This window comes from Miscanthus floridulus, chromosome 7 (genome assembly GCF_019320115.1).
Source record: "Miscanthus floridulus cultivar M001 chromosome 7, ASM1932011v1, whole genome shotgun sequence".
NCBI lineage: Eukaryota > Viridiplantae > Streptophyta > Magnoliopsida > Poales > Poaceae > Miscanthus > Miscanthus floridulus.
This window is the reverse complement of record NC_089586.1, coordinates 38638606-38656696: the sequence shown is the minus strand read 5'-3', so window position 1 is coordinate 38656696 and position 18091 is coordinate 38638606. Positions and strand designations below refer to the sequence as shown.

The 18091-nt window shown below is 40.3% G+C and overlaps 1 protein-coding gene across 1 annotated transcript in view; it reads left to right on the top strand.

Annotated features, from left to right (window-relative positions):
- Positions 1-8983: 8983 nt before the first annotated feature.
- The window catches only part of LOC136465378 (carboxylesterase 15-like), a 45809-nt gene continuing 36701 nt past the window's right edge, over positions 8984-18091 (top strand). Inside the window, exon 1 of the mRNA XM_066464131.1 lies at positions 8984-9052. Coding sequence (XP_066320228.1) covers positions 8984-9052 — 69 coding nt within the window. The remainder of the gene's footprint in view (positions 9053-18091) is intronic.

The window sequence follows — 18091 nt, the reverse complement described above, 5'->3', positions numbered from 1 at the left end:
TGTCATGTTGCCCCCTGATCAATTAAATAATAAGAAGTTCTACAAATTCCATAATGCTACTTTTTATTCCACCAATGAATGCAAATTTTTTTGGCAGCATATACAGAGGGCTATTTAGCAGGGGAGGCTCAAATTTGATACGTCTTGGAAAATGAAAGTTGATGATAATCCTTTCCTAGGAGATCAAAATATGATTGATGCTAGGCTATTCAAAGGAAAAACTAAGGTCCTAACATCAACTAAATCAAAAGAAGTTGGAACTGTCGATCCCAAAATGCAAATATCGGCTGACGAGTATAGAGAGATTAGAAGACGTCGTGCCGAGCAAAAGAGTCGATACGAGCAGGGGGAGACATCGAAAGCAGAGCCGACAAAGTCACGGGTTGCATCTTGAATTCTATTGAATAAGTGGCAGCAGCAGAAAGAAAAGGGTTATTAGCATTAGTTAAAGGATCAAGCGTACTAGCATCAACTGAAAGAAGATAAGTATGAAAGGAAACAAGCCAAATTACATTGGAATTGTCCTTTCTTCAGACATTGCTAGAATGAAGGTTTGAAGTTGCCTACCAGACAAGACTGTCCAGAATGTAGCAATCAATATCGGGAGTATAGGCAGTCTCAAACTAGCCGCCGGTCTATCCATGCTCAAGATGCATATCATCATAATAACATGGATCGACGCTTAAAAAATAAAAGTGTTCATGATCGGCTTGGAAAAAGAGTTGTTAACCAAGACTGGGCTGATCATGAAGAGAAAGGCAACGAAAGAAAGTATGTTTGGCAGGAAGGCCAATGGTGTCCAGGAGGTTTAATAAGGAGCCAGAAGAGAAGGGTGCAGCGCCTAAGGAATAAAGAGATGGAACAGGCTCAGGCATCCGGTAAACCTCAAGTATGGCATACCAAGCAAATAGCTGATAGAAAGCAACCATCGGCTAAGATCCAAATGGCTTTTCTATTGCCATCAGAATTCAGAGCTCTGGCAGATCAAGAAGTTTATTCAGATTTTGATGAATCAGAGTATGAGGAGATAGTTGCCAAGTTAACGGTTGTACAACAAGCAATATTTGACAAACCAGTCAAACATCGGCACTTAAAAGCATTATATATGAAAGGTCTTGTTGATGGGAAGCCAATGAACAAAATGTTGGTAGACGGAGGTGCTTCTGTCAATCTTATGCCTTACACTACTTTTCATAAACTTGGCAAAGGACCAAAAGATCTGATGAAGACTGACATGATGCTTAAAGACTTCGGAGGTAATACGTCTAAGACCCGGGGGGTAATAAACGTTGAACTAACAATTAGAAGCAAGACTCTGCTCACAACATTCTTCATGATTGATGGAAAAGGGTCATACAGTTTGCTCCTCGGTCGCGATTGGATTCATGTGAACTGTTGTATACCATCGACCATGCATTAGTGTTTGATTCAATGGCATGGAGATGATGTTGAACTGGTTCATGCTGATGAGTCTGTGAGCATCGCAACAGTCAATCCAGTCTTTTGGGAACTAGGAGACTTTGAATGTTTTTTATGCAAGTCATGGGAATGAGGCTTCATTAAGATTAGCAATGGAAGCCAACAGTCGATGCAAGCGATTGGCTCTGAGAGTTTGTTTTAGTAGAAAAGCCACGGCTTCACGTCGACCGTTGGATTAGAGGAAAAATAAGCATTGAGTCTTGGAGATGGATTTAGGCCGACGTATGTGAATGCTGAGTCAAAGTGTAAGCGCAATTCAGAGTTAATGGATTTCTTAAAGAAGTTCTATTTCTCTTAATAGGACACTTGACCTGGGTTGATTAATCATTTGACCTTTGATATGAAAAGTTCTGTGGGGTGTTATCCTAACATTTGATCAACCCTTGATAGCCGATTCGTTCTCGGCTCTAATAGCCGGTACTAGAAGGGTATTGCCTCTAGTTCAAAAAATGAAAATCTTCAATGACAATGAAAGACCGATACGATATGTATCGCCTATAGAGCAAAAACAAAAATAAAGACAGTCATGACAACAACAAGGGCGTCTGCACTACCATGATGTACCTACAGCGCGCTCAGTGGCCAACACAGGAAGCCTCTTGGCCAGCCCTGACCTTTGTTGCAGTTTGTGGCTTCGGCAAGCAAATTTTTCGCAATGCTCTTTCTGTGTTCTCAACATGATCTGATTGTGGTACTTCTGAAACCAACAACCACCTTATTAAAAGTTAGAAGTAGTAAAATGAAAGATTGCTCGCAATTGGCTCGGAATTGGAAGATCAAGACATCAAGCCGATAGAGCCCTCTATGTAGTGCATGCAAGTTAGATTTCCATGCATATATATACATGATAGATCATAAGGCCGACGAAGTCTAGCTGATATATGCACACTGGGAGAAAGTCTGAGCAAAGGCATTCATCGGTTCAAAGCAGAGGTACGCATATTCTTTATTTCCTGCTTTTCCTATCACTTGTGAACAATCTATCATAGGGAAAGCATGCTATCTAAGTAGTTGATGAATGAGATATGGTATGATGAAAGAAACCTTGCTTCCTTTTGCAAAGTACTTTGGAAACTTTCTTACAAAAATTCAAAATCAATAGCTTGTTTCCTCAATGATGTTGAATTTCAAACCAGAGCCATATATTAGTTTCATTAAAAATCTTTCACATAAGCTGCTTGCTCTTTGTTGAGTTTTGTCAAGTCTTGTTGACCCTTGTTGAGAGATTTATCATGCTCCCAAGATCAAAATCATGTACACGCCACATATATGTGCTGCTTCTATACTAGAAGTACGCAAAAACATGTTTTTTCATCCACCTCAAAATGTTCTGCACCTACACTGGGAGAAGAAAAAATTGTTTGTTAGGTTTTATCAGAATAAATGCTCCAAGTTCTTGATAATATTTCTCTCAAAATTTGTTGTAAAAAGAGACATGGGTTATGCAAAATATAAAAGATGGACACAAAAGAGGTCTAAAGTAAATAGGAGAAAAAGAAAAGAAAGGAGAAAAGATAGCTCATGTTCTTGCAAACAATATTCCATAAGAGAGAAATATATTTCAAAGAGCATAGTAGAATTATGTTAGCCACCAAATATTCCATGCACATGCACATCTTGATCTAAGAGTACAACATTTCTCTCCTTGGATCCAGGATTTGACCTTACAATATATCTTGATCAAAGGTAAGTATGCTACATATTTTAGCCCTACCTAAAACTCCACATAAGCTTTTTAGAAGTAGGATAAAAAGAGACAAAACAATGCTTTGACAAGGAACTATACACATTGAGCGATCTAAGAGAGTCATTTGAGGGGCAAAGCTATGTTTTAATTTGAAAATCTTTCAAAAAACCCATGTTTTCTGAGCAGGGGAAGCGAGGATGACTGGATTCTAATCTGTTGCATTCCTCAACAACCCAAGATGGTATGGTAGACACTTTAAAGTTCCCATGTGTAGGGTGAGGCTTGGAATAAGGTAATATCGCTGCCAGTAAATTCCTCGGCTCCTTGAAAGTAGACTATCGGCTAGAATACCAGAACTTTTATGCAGCATATTTCCATACTACCGATTAACTTGTATTGCTATGATTGAACTCGGGGGGGGGGGGACAGCTCCTAATTGGCTAAAGCAGATGAGCGGAGATGCAGAGAAAGATCAATTTTGAAGTTATCAAGATAAAAAAGAAGATGGAGCCGATGCAGCTTTCAGTGATTGCGATCAAATGTCATCAGCTGGGGAAGAGAAGACCATTGGATCAAAATAGTTTGAAGCATGAAAACTCATACTTCGAACTACGGGGGCCTGTGTTTACACCAAAATTTGGTAAGCTTATCTTAGAAAGGAAGAGATCGACCGATGATGTAAAAAGTAAGAAAGTTTCCTAATTAAGAGATATTTATGAGCTAGCCATGAAATATTATTTAATAAATTTGATAGAGACATGATGTCCAGGTGCATATCAGAATAAAGGAAACAAGGACACGTATCAAACAAGGAAGCTTTATCAGCAAGGATTCTACATAAGGGAAATTAGAGTCCATGTATCTTGATATTTCTTTTTGTTATCTAGTCATGTTTGTTTAGGACTCTTATCAGCCCAGGGTATAAATATAAACCCCTGACTATTGTATCAAAAGACAACAATCAATCCAATATACAAGTCATTTACTTTTTTGGCTTCGGCCACCCCTTAGGAGTAGGAGTAGAGTAAATCTTGGCAAGTTCTTTAGCAAGTATGGCTGCATCGATCCGGTCGACCTCCACTGCTTGTTGTAAGTACCGCCATGGCTTATACCTCTATTTGTATGGCTGCATCGATCCGGTCGACCTCCACTATGACTCTATTATAAGTTAGTTATCGATTCTTGCCTAGTTCAAGTATGGCTGCATCGATCCGGTCGACCCCCATTACATGAACTAGATCAAGGTCAAGTTATTGGCTCTACCTTAGAATGGCAGTCTTTGGTAGATTCATTAAGTTATCGATATTGCTTATTGCTTTCATTATTTATCTAAATTACAACAATATCACTCTGCCCAATTGGAATTGATCTAGATCGGCCTTATATCCTGTTTAGCCCATCATTTGTTAATCTAAAATTGATCTAATCTATACATTAAATGATGAGTTATGTTTTATCAACTATTTTACATCAATCTTGATCGTGCATAGCGTGCGGTTAAAGCATGTTGCGTCTTGAGTAGATTTATTGGCTAGCAAAAATTGTTCCATGGCCCATTATCACGGCTTGTGTGATTCTGCCTCACACCCCACTGTTAGCACAGTGGAGTGGGGATCGTTATTCGGTAGGTCTATTCCGGATAAGGCATGACTTTAACTATGCACTATGCCTGAATCGGTTGTTTTAGCCAATATCGAGTGCTTTCACAAATAGTTCGCATCATGAGACCATTGAAGTAAAGATAGGTTGAAAGGTGTGTTAGTGCCATGATCTTATTATTGTATTACAGCCTATATGATTCTGCCTCATGCCCCACTGATATTAGTAATGAGTTAGGGTCGTCGAGTCTATTGTTATTTCTATGGCCTACATGATTCTGCCTCATGCCCCACTGCTCATAGCGATAGATGAGATCTAACATGTTCATTAGATTTATCTTTATTAAATGGTTAAATGGTGTTGAATTGTTTCTTTATATAAAAAAGGTTCGGTTGCTTGTAATCATTGGCTCAGCATAAACCAATCATTGTTGACATCTTATTGCCATTGATTAATATATGCTCAAATAACGACATTTATCTTAAATGATAACTGATTCTTCTTATATAACCCAATGAGCTTTAACCGATTTATTCTCATGAATATGCTGGAATCGACTATTTAGTCGATCTCCTTTCGTATCGGTTCTCAGAGCCGCACATTCAGGACTGTCTGGCAACGCCGATAAGTTTCGCCCTTAATTACTGATAAGCTTTCTCTCCTTATTAATTATAGGGTCAAATTGACTGGCACGTCTCGAAGGAGTGCGTAGATCAACCATCCCTGCGCTGAAGCTAGGCGGATCTATAGTTCTATCGAGCAGACCCTTCCGGCTTGCTACATGTGTCCTTGGCACAGGACGAAAATTCTGTGTTGACAAGTTCATAATTACCTCACCATACATCGGAGTACAATTAAAGTTATTACAAACCAAGTTCAAAAGAAGTAGTAGCGGAAGCAATTATAGTTTGAAACGAACATCTCGCACCATCATTCAAATACTTTGCCTGTTTACGATCACAACCACAAAAGCATCATAGAGGAGTTAATGAGAAGCACCTTGCCTAGGGCCTACTCCTCATCCATAGTGGGACAGAAGCAGTTCTTACAATATCCATAATAGACTATATTATCTACAACAAGTGGGGAAATAACCCCTGAGTATAAGAAGGTACTTAGCTAGACTTACCCGTCATAAACCAAAAATAATGTGACTCCAAGGATCATGCAAGGCTTTATAAGTGGAGCTAGCTTGACAATATTTTGCATAAAATGCCACTAGTTCAACTATACATTTTATAATTTGGGTATCAAGTTAATTATAGCTATTCACCTCTAGATTAACAACTAACCTATGCCAAACATGTGATATATCATTATGTAGCAACACAATAATAACCATAGCCGGTGTAGCATTCCCATGTCCAATATAACCATCAAATTCCATAGTCTAGTTACTACAATGCTGGGACTAGTCAAGTTTCTCATTATCTAGGAGAGACGACAATTTGAATCAGTTGCAACCAGCTGGGCAGTTATTCCTAACACAAACCCACACTTCCCCCATCAGGGTCGCGTTGGGTCACCTTTGGTACAACTTATGTACACATTTTGCGGGTTTTATGAGCACCGCACAACTAGGGACAACCAGCTGCCAGGATGTTCAAGCTTGGCCTGCCCTTGGGCCCACGTCTAGCTCCCCACACATCCTTACTACCATCTAGAGTGTGCACTCAAATAGAATGAGGCCCTGCTTGAGTTGAGCTAATCATCTTCACAGTCAGAATGAGTTATCTGACCAACTAAGTGAGAGGCATGCATTCAATCTTGATAGAAGTGCCAACAATGGTATGATCCTTAATCGACACGGATGGGACCAACAAAGCCAAACCAACACCATTGCATATAAGTTCCTGTCTGGTCTCCACTTGATAACACCCCATGGTTATTTTCTACGATAGCAAATATAGCCAATCATGCTCCGGTATCCACCTATATCTCTCAGGTGATAAGACATGGCTAAGCATATGTTTGATCCTAGACCTACATAGGGTTCAAGGTATATTTCTAGACAAGGTAGTTCTATACATTAAGTGTTTCCAACCAACTCTTATAACCTAATGCGTCAAACATAAAGGACTCAAGTGATATTTGTAAAAACATAGGAGGCTTAGACTGCTTTGGGGCTTACCTTTTAGAAAGGGGGTAAGCCTATGAATGGGGACTACGGTAATTCCTTAGGAGCCTGCTCCTTGCTTTCAGGGGCTACCTGCTATGGTGCCTTCTAATTCTCCTCCTCCTCTGCCTCAAACTCCAAGAGTGTGATTCCTTCTGGCAATCCTATATGCATGAGCGTAAAATAAGATACAAGAATGCACGGTAATGATATGGATGATATGATATGATGCAGAAACATAAATGTCCTTAAAAACAAGGTATTAGGGTGATAACAAGATTAACTTTCTTTTACTGAGTAGGTGCATATATCCTCTCTAGTAATTAAATAAACACCTATTTAGCATTTTCTGGGCTGCAAGATAACAACTACTTGTTTTGACCATAACTGGAGTTATACACATCTAAACAATATGGTTGTGGACTTTCTAGAAAGCTTATGAAATTGCCTACATCTCTCTTTTAATCATCTTAAGGCGATTCAGTATCTATCTAGGTCAAACAATTCAATCTTTCAGATCTATCTAGAGGATAAGCAAATCTGACAGTAGACTTCTAACAGCTATAGCTCTCAAACCATTAGGCCTACAACCATGAAATTTTAGGATGAGGCAAATGAGTAAGTTATCTACAACTTTGTTATTAATAAGATTCACAGCAAACTTCATCTTCATTATGAAAACACCATGACAACAGAAACTATACATGTAGCCATCCAATTGAATTATAGAGCCATAATTAACTAGTTGCCTATAACCAATTATTTCTGAGCACCACTACTAACATCAAAAGATCATATGAATCACAAGCAACCTATAAAACATCATGGTTAAGCCCAAATAATTTATTTATATTCATTTATTATTTTTCCTTATATAATAGGGTGATTTAGAGGATAAATATTTCTAGTGCTCAATAAATTCTGAGAAAATTATAGTAGGTTACAAACCCCAATAGTCTACTGTACAAATTTCATGCCAATTTGGAAAAGTATAGCAACCTCTACAAAAATGACAAGTTGCACATGCTTATTTTAGCAAAAATAGTTTAGCCTAGTGAAAAGTGTCAAACAATAGATTTAATATTTTTCTTATTTTCATCCTAGCATAAGAACACTTTGTAGAAATTTGCATAATCATATGTTATATATTTTTACCCACATTTATTTTCACTAGAAACTAGCAAATAATCAAGGTTAAATAGAAAGACCATATTTAAAGTATGTCTTCTATAGGTTTAGTATTTTTTCTAGCTAGAGCATGCCAACACAAGACCCACAAAACTAGAATAACAATTTTAGCACTTCCCTAGCTCAAGTTATGCATTTTACAAGATACAAAGAAATTTAAAAGCACTTATCTAGCTCAATTTAATTCCCTTAGAAAAATACCCCAAACAGTAGGTTTCATATTTTTATCAAATAGTACACTTCATGATGAATCCAACAAAATTTGGATTACCTCATTTGGACACTCCTAACTCAAGATATAATTTTTTGGAGTTTGCATTCAAATCTATGAAAATAAATAAATAAAATCAATTACAAATCGGTCCTAGCAGCTAGGTACACCCATTTTATGCACCCATGGAAACTGATAGTGGGGGCCCATAGGTCAACTGGTCCCACACATTAGCAACACAGGAGCAGAGCGTGTCGTTTGACTGGCGATAACTCGCCGATGGCGAGGTCACCGGTGGTGAGGTCTTTACCACTATACTCGCCTCATCAAGCCACATTGAGGGGTACCCTCAGTTGGCTCGACGCATCACTAGAGCAATTGGCGCACGGTGGCAGACTCACCATCTTCGATGATGGCATAGCCCACAGCCAAGCGAGCATGGCTACAACTTCTACAGACCCTAGCAAAGCTCTACGGTGCGGATCGAGCCATGGTGAAGTAGTGGTGAGCTCTAGCCACATGCATGGCAGCACGGTGGCACACAGCGCACACGGCGACGCTTGCCGTTCCGACGAGACGGTGGTTGGTGATGGGTCTCCGTCATAGGAGAAGGTGCTATGGATCCTATGGTATGGAAACAAACATAGGAGGGGGAAAATGGGATCTAGCGAGGGCCGGTCATAGCAAGCTTGAGCTCGCGGCCATGGCGAGCGCCCTTGGTGCGGCGACGTGTTCCCGCGCGATGGCGGCAGTAGCAGTTAAGCCAACTGTGGTCTGAGCAACTAGTCCCTATGATGATGACTAGACGAGGGAGAGAGAGCTTGGAGATGCTATGGTGGTGGCTGGCCACGGGCGAGCTCGGAGCTCAACGGTGCTCTACGGCCATGGCGACGATGACGACACAAAATGTGGCTTTACCTCGGCTCGGATGGTGGCACTAGCAGGTTGGGGAGGTAGAACGGCTCATGGCAGAGCTGTGGGCGAGGTGGATTGGGTGGTGGTGCTATGTGGGCAGCGAGCGCTACCAGCAAAGCTCAGCAATGGTGATGACAGTGCTCGGCTTTGCTACTGTGGGCGTGAGAGCGAGCGAGACAGAGCGAAAGCGAGTGAGGGGAGCAAGTGAGGGAAGGGACATGTGGCAGCCTCTTCAGAGCACGCCCAACCACGATGTGGCCCAGCCTCGGCATGTGCACGCCACACAACAGCCATGGCCTATGGCCATTCGGCCATTGCTGCGGCTTGATCGGTCAGCTTTAGACCTACTAACAGCGTGTTTTCACACCATCATTACTCCTAATCCGTTGTGATTTAGCAAAAATTGTATTAGTGAAAGTTGTAGAGCTATGTGAGATCTCCAACTTTGCTTTATGGAGTATCATCTAATTCATCATGGTTTTCAAAATATAAAGCTCCAAAGTGTGCTACTTTGAAACTGTAATCAGCTAATGACTTAGCAAAATTTTTGAAGTTTGAAAACAACATTTCATTGCTACTTGTGGGATCTATTTGACCATGCTAGGCACTGAATTAGCTCATGACCCTTAAATAAAGTTTGTTACTCATGTCAAGAACTACAACTTTGATTAAGGGTGCACTGCCATGCAAATACTCTAAGCTACTGTTCAACTTTGGTCAAACTAGCATCATGAAAAATGACATTTTGAGTAAACTAGGACTTAGAAGCAAAATTGGCCCATGTCATGAATACAAACATTGTTCCATTTACCATCCTAGATGTGTGTAAGGTATTTTTGTGACCTCACAATCATCTCATGCATTGGTCACACATTGTCACAAGCATATGCATGTATATAATCAACATCACATGTGATAATATGTGAGAATAAGATGAAATTCCATATGCTCATGCTCATGAATGGTTGGATAATGCTTGTGCTCATGAAATGCAAGTGCCAAATGCAATGCTTAACACTAGGGTGTTACAGCCCCTCCCCCTTATAGAAATCTTGTCCTGAGATTTGGATGACCTACAATTTTTCATAAAAGGTGGGATAAACCTCACGTAAATAATCCTCCCATTCCCATGTGGCATCTTGTTCACCGTGGTTATTCCACACCACCTTGTCAACTTAATGACTTTGCTTTGGGTTGCTCTTTCCATTTCTTCTAGCACTCAGATTGGTTTCTCTTCATAAGTCAAATTTATTGGAGCTTAATATTGGTGGGTTCAATCGCCTCATCAGGCATGCAAAGACATTTCCTCAGCTGAGAAACATGGAAGACATTGAAGATAGCACTCATCTCTGGTGGAAGTTGTAACTTGTAGGCTAGCTTTCCCTTTTGTTCAATAACCTAATATGGCCCTACATATCTGGGTGCAAGCTTCTTCTTTACTCCAAATCTCTGTACACCCCTCATGGGCAAAACTTTTAAGTACACATAATCTCCCACTTCAAAGGTTAGTGGCCTTCTTCTTTTATCAGCATAACTCTTTTGTCATGCTTGAGCTGCTTTAATATGGCCTTGTATAACTCAAACCTGTTGTTCGGCTTCCTTAACAAAATCAATACCATAGTACCTCCTTTCCCTAGGCTCAACCTAGTTCAAGGGGGTCCTACATTTTCTACCATATAGTGCTTCGAAAGGATCCATCTTGATACTCTCTTGGTAACTATTATTGTAAGAGAATTCCTCAAGAGGTAACCACTTCTCCCATGAGCCCTTAGAGGATACAACACATGCTCTCAACATATCTTCTAAGATTTAATTCACTCGCTCAGTCTGCCCGGAGGTTTGCGGATGGTATGCTAAACTTTTGATTAGTTTAGTTCCCAACGCCTTATGCAAATGTTCCCAAAAGTGAGCTATAAACTATGGTCCTCGATCTGAGATTATGGTCCTTGGTACCACATGTAACCTCATGATCTTAGAAACATATAGCTCGGCATACTTCCTAGTGGGATACTTTATGTTGACCGGTATGAAATGCGCTGACTTAGTGAAGCGGTCCACAATGACCCATATGGAATCATGACCCTGCTGCGTGTGTGGGAGACCTATAATAAAGTCCATACTTATTTCCTCCCATTTCTAGCCTGGAATGGACAATGGTTGAAGCGGTCCAGTAGGTTTCAGATGATCCGCTTTGACCCTACTGCAAGTACACATCTAGCAACATAGGCGGCGATTTCTTTCTTCATCCTGGTCCACCAAAAATAGGTTTTCAAATCTTGATACATTTTGCTACTACTCAGATGGATAGACAACTTGGATGAATGAGCTTCATCTAAAATTTGATTTCTAAGTTCACAGTGCTTCGGTACCACTAGTCGATCCTTAAACCATAACACACCCTTTTCATACAACCTAAACTGCTTGGGTTCCTATTCCTTCATCGTTCTCTTGATGTGAAACACACCTACATTTGTCTTCTGTAGTTCGATGATCTTGCTCTCAAGTGAGCAACTAATAGTAATGTTGTGTAGCACAATAGGATGCAATAGATTAAACCCATCTTCCAACAAGGCTTCTAAGATGTTACCATGAGATTTTCGACTAAGTGCATCTGCTACAACATTGGCTTTTCCCATGCACTTCCAAATTATAGTCCTTAATTAGCTCTAACCATCAACACTGTCTCATGTTCAGTTTAGGTTGAGTGAAGATGTATTGGAGACTTTTGTGATTAGTGTATATGTGACATACATTCCCCAACAAATAATGTCTCCATATCTTCAATGCATGGACAACTACGGCAAGCTCTAAATCATGGGTAGGATAATTGACTACATGCTTTCTCAACTACCAAGAAGCATAGGCAATGACTTGGCCCTCTTGCATAAGCACACAACCAAGACCGGTCCCTGATGCATCGCAAAACACATCAAAAGGGCTTTTCTATATCGGGTTGCGCCAACACAAGAGCTGTTGTCAGCAAAGTCCAAAGAGTGTAAAAAGCAGCCTCACACTCCAGAGTCCAATTAAACTTTTCATCCTTCTAGAGTAATCTGGTCATGGGCTTAGCTATATTGGAAAAATCAGGAATGAAACGATGATAATAACCTGCTAGCCCTAGGAAACTCCAAACTTCATGAACCAAAGTCGGGGCCTTCCAATCCATGACCTCTTGTACTTTAGATGGGTCTACAAAGATTCCATCTTCAGATAATATATGACCCAATAAAGGTACTTTCTTCAGCCAAAATTCACTCTTGCTAAACTTTGTATACAATTTATGCTCTCTCAACCTAGATAAGATAACTCTCAGATGCTTTGCATGATCTGCCTCATTCTCATAGTAGATCAGGATATCATCGATAAACACAACCATGAACTTATCAAGCTCGGGCATGAATATCGAATTCATCAAATATATGAAATGGGCAGGAGCATTTGTTAATCCAAAAGACATGACCAAATACTCATACAAGCCATACCTAGTTGAGAAAGTTGTATTAGGTACATCTTCTGGTCTGATCTTGATCTGGTGATAGCCTGATCTCAAGTCAATCTTAGAGAATACCTTTGCTCTTGCTAGTTGGTCAAACAAAATATCAATGCGGGGCAAATGATACTTGTTCTTTATAGTTACGGCATTGAGTGGCCTATAGTCCACACACATCCATAACGATTTGTCCTTTTTCTTCACAAACAAGGCTAGACAACCCTAGGGAGATGAACTAGGTTGACTAAGACCTTTGTCCAAAAGTTCTTGTAGCTAAATTTTAAGTTCAGCTAACTCATTGGGTGGCATTCTATAGGGTCTTCTTGAGATAGGTGTTGTACCTGGCATTAACTCAATCTTAAATTTCACATCCCTATCAGGTGGCAAACCAGACAACTCATCTAGGAATACATTAGGAAACTCACAAACTACTAGAATATCATAGAGAGTAGTGGCTTGGATGGCCATGACAAGTTTTGAAGATCAAAACTTTAGGGAAGTGATATTAGAAAATCATTACCCCCTTTGGGTTCTCTCAACATAATTATTCTAGTGGTAGTGTCAATGAGAACTCCATGACCACTCATCCAACTCATGCCCAATATCACATCTATGGCTAATCCTAGCAATACTATGAGATCCATAGTATACTCCCTCTCTTGTATGGAGATAAGCACATCTCTAACTAATTGGTTTGTAGAGATAGTGGCCCCTACTGAACTTATACTATAGCCACCCTTGTCTACCTCAATTATTTTTAGATCATGCTTAGATGCAAAAGTCTGACTCATAAATGAATGCAAAGCTCTAAAATCAAATAAAATAGTTGTGGGGTGTTTGTTTACAAGAAACATACCAGCGGTAACAACTTCTCCCGCAGGGATTTCCTCCACGGCTATATAATGCACATACCCAAAACATGCTTTAGGATTGGCTTGCTTTTGGTTGCCTTGATTCTGATTAATGCCCTTTTTAGGATAGGCCTAGTGGCCCATCTGATTGCAATTGAAGCATGGTTGGTTACTTCTTAGCCCTATGGAGCTTCCTTTGCCTACGTTACCCTTGGGTAGGGTAATGGCAAATGCCTTGTGAAATACCTTCTAAGGTCGGCTAGATTGGGTGTTCTTCTGGGGAGGCCTAAACTTTGGTGTTGGGGGATAGAATTGTGGCCTTGCTACCATGGAAGCCATTGATTGAGATGAGCCTAAGGCACCCACCTCAGTGGCTTGCTTGTGGCCTTTTGCTGCCGCATGTAAGTTGTTCTGGTTCTCTTGCGTGAGGGCATCGTTGACAAATTCATTATATGTAGCACATCTAGAGTTGGCCATGGTTTTCATCAACTTGGTTCCAAGGCCTCTCTTGAAGCTTTCTATCTTTTTATCTTTGGTATCCATGAATGCTGGTGCATATCTGGACAAGTTGTTGAATGCATGCATATACTCAGTGAGAGTCTTTGTCCCCTATGTCAGCTTCATAAACTCAGCGACCTTCATTTGCATTAGGCCTAGGGGTATATGATGCCCCTAAAGGCTGTCTTGAATTGACCCTAGGTAACATTTGCTCTAGCAGGTAAGTCAGACAAATAATGAGTCCACCAGATACCTGTAGGCCCCTATAGTTGATGCGATGCATACTCGACCTTTATCATTTCAGTGACCCTCAACAGACGAAACTTCTATTCAAAACCACTCATTAGCCTAGAGTGGTTCTTCTGCCTCTTTAAAGATAGGAGGCTTAGTCTCTAGAAAGTCCTTGAATGTACTACTGTATTGATTGGGTTCTGGCCCATAATTTTGATGGTTGGCACGAGCAATATTCTGCGCAATGAGGAGTAGTGTTTCTTCCATTGCTCGCTGATTCCCCAAGAATTGCATGAAAAACTCATTTGTGAAGGGTGGGGACGGCGGTGGTAGGTCACCATCATTGCCACCTTGGCTAGAACCTACCCCAGCGCGAGTGCGAGTCATCTGTAAAATTGCAACAATAAGTGATTATTGGCTGATGTCAAGAAATTGCAGAAAAATTGTGTAATCATGTCAAACTGAATTTATTGGAGAGAATCTAAATTCATACAATAAAATAGAGGCACAATAATTCATTCTCACAACATGACATCACCAATTTGATCACTTGTCATACTCACAATACGTTCGCATGCATGTCATATTTTACCAGTAAAATGAAACTAGAATTTCATTAGAGTTCGACCCATAATGGACCAACATGCAAGGTTCCAATATTACATTAACGATACATCTGAAGATCAAAACTTAAATCACATGTCCATTACATAAGAGATCAAAAAAAATAAGGAGCTAGCTCATCCAGCTAAGCACTATAGTTGAGTTATGCCTCGGAGTGGTCACTATCAACATCAGACATAGCATGTAACACCCCAGGTGTTTGGCTTCCACATTTGCACTTGCATTTCATGGACATGAGCATCATTCATTCATTCACAAGCTTATATCACATGAAACATGTCTTTGAAACATTACAACGTATCGTTATGTTTCATGTGTGTTGTTTCCTTTATGAAATGAAAAGTGTGCAACACTTAAAGTGCAACATGTGCCACTCACTTTAGTGAAACAAAGTTAGTTAATACTATGCAACAAGATCATGAAACATGTGAAACATGACTATGAAACATTTGTAACATTTCATGTGTTTTCCATTGTTTTAGTACATACCTTGCTTAATTCTTGTGTGACCAATGTATGGTGTGGCTAAAAATTCTTTTAAGTAACTTAGTTACACCTAGAATGTCATTTGGGACATTGTTCATGTTGATCATTTTGACTAATTAGGTTCTCAAGTCATGGTTTGGCCAATTTTGACCCCTAAACCCTTTTGTTTGACTGTTTAAAAAGTGTAGCTTAGGATGTTTGCATGTCTAAGCAACCTAAAACAAAGTTGTAGAAAATTTTATAAGGAACAAACTTTGTTTAGAAGCCAAGTCATGAAAATATGCACAACATATTCAAAAAGGACCCACAAGTCAGAATTGAAAGCTGATTCAACACTTGAAAATATTTCTAAGTCCTAAATGCAATTTCAGTTTGATTAGGCCAACTTTGGCTTGATATAACTCATGATCCATTGTGAATTAGCTGTTGATTTCTAAATCAAAGTTGTAGCCCTACTATAGCTCTACAACTTTCATGTACACTTCTCCCACTGATTTGCCACGAATTGAGAGATCAAACACTGTCAAGTTTCACAGTTAGTCATCGAAGGAACTCTGAATGGCAGCTACATTGTTTGTCCATTTTCAGAAAACAAACGCCGCGTGGCACCACTCGTCGCCGGTCGCCTGAAGCGCAGGCCACGCGCCACGGCCATCCTGGCGCCGCTGGCCAAGACTTGAACTCACGCCCGCCTACCTGACGCACTCGCCACTTCATTTTCTCCACTCCAGTCGCCTTCCACCGCGTAGCAAGCAAGCTCAGCCGCTCTGCCATTGCCGATCCAACTATGTTGTCGCAGAGCTTGCTCACTGCTGCAAAAACGCGTCGGCCAACTCGTCTGTAGCTCCGCCATGTTCTTCTTGACCTTCTCCACCTTCTAGCTGAGCCAATCGTCCTTAGGTGAGGGCCTCCGGCCATTTCCACCACCGCCTGCCATGGCAGAGCTTCACCGAAGTTGGTGCTCATCGTGGCCAGCGCACCACCGCACCGCTCCTCCATCCCTAGCCTTCGTCTCATCTTCTCCATCTTGTGTAGTTGCTCCTGTGTAGATGCTACCGACCACACCGGTCCGGACATGCTGGAACACGGCCGCGCACCGCCGTGCGCCATGGCCGAGCCGCCGTGCGCCATGGCCGACATGCTTAGGCGCCGCTAGGGTCCAGGCTTGGGGGGTCAATCGACGTGGGAAACTTTGGGGAACACGCTAGTAGTCGTGGTTTCGCCGGAGGAGTCACCGTCGATGAGCTCCACCGCTGCCACGCCATCGCGTGCGCCTCCCCTATTTCGCTGTCGCTGACTAGTGTGTCCAGCTGACACCCGGGTCCCATGCATCAGTGACTGTTGTTCAAAGGGCTAGTTCAAAATTGCTAATTTGAATGCTGTTTTGTAAATTTTATAACTCCAAATGTGTAGATCCAAATGCTGTGATTCAAATTTTGTTAGACTCACAGTGAGGTCTAGTATTTAAGAAAAATATGCCTTGAGCACATTATGTAGAAATTTTGGATGAATTAAATAGGAACTTGAAAAGTGTTTTTGAATGCATGCAAACTTGTTTAAATCATATCTTGAGTTTCTATGATCCAACAATTGTGAAATTTTGTGGGTAAGCTAGTATTGCTTAGTAGAATCTCTGGTTAGAATTTGAAAGTCATTGCATGTGTAGTTTTTGAGTTACAGATTTTCCTTTTATCATTGGTGGATACTTGTGTGAATTTTTGTAAATTATCTAGAAATCCTATGACCATGAAACTTGGTAGGTCGTATCTTAGTACCTTAAGGATGCTAGGAAAAATATGAAATCTGTTGCTTGACACTTTTCACTAAGGTTTCCTAATTATGCCATTTTAAGCCATTATGCCTTATCATTTTTGTGTAGGCTGTTATACTTACTCAAATAGTGTGAAATTTTTATGGTAGTCTACTTAGAGCATGTGGTATCTACTGTAATTTTTGTAGATTTAATGGTGTAGTTTTCATATATGTTTACCATTTCCTCTAATTAATTAAATAAATTAAGAAAGGTATTAAAAGAAATGTTTTGGGGAGGAACACCCTACTTTCTGGTGTTCCTGTGATATGTGTGATATGTGAGTAGAGTTAGTTTTGTCCAATTATGTGTTTACATCATAAGTTATTAATTATTTCATTTGCATTATGTCCCTCTGGACAGATCTGGGGACTTTAGGAAGTTCCCCATGATATTTTGGTTTTCTATGAATGTGATGAATACAAGAGTTGTAGATAATTTATGCATCTAGCTCCTGTCAAAATTTGAGGGCATTTGTCCTAGTAGTTTAGAAACTACAGCTGTTTAAAGTTAGGTTCCAGTTTGGCTTACTCTCTGCCTTAGGAGGACAGAGTTCTGTTGATTGATGAATTCGACCTGGTAAAGGTTTGAATCATGCTTTGAGGTCTAAAAATGAATTGTAGACAATTTCATAAGCTTTCCAGATTGTCTTGTTTCATGTCATTTGGATTTATAAATCTCTAGTTATGGCTAGTTTACTGTACTACTACATAGTCTTCATTTTGCTGAAATACAAATGCTTGAGTGTATGCTTGATGCAATGTTCCCTTTGATTGTTTAGGGGTTAGCCTAACTTGAGAATATGCTTAGGTGTAGGTGCTAGGTCATTAACTGAAGATGAGCAATTATACATTAGGTTGTATAAACTTGGTAAGTGAAAGTGATTTGAATAGGGCTTAAGTTGGA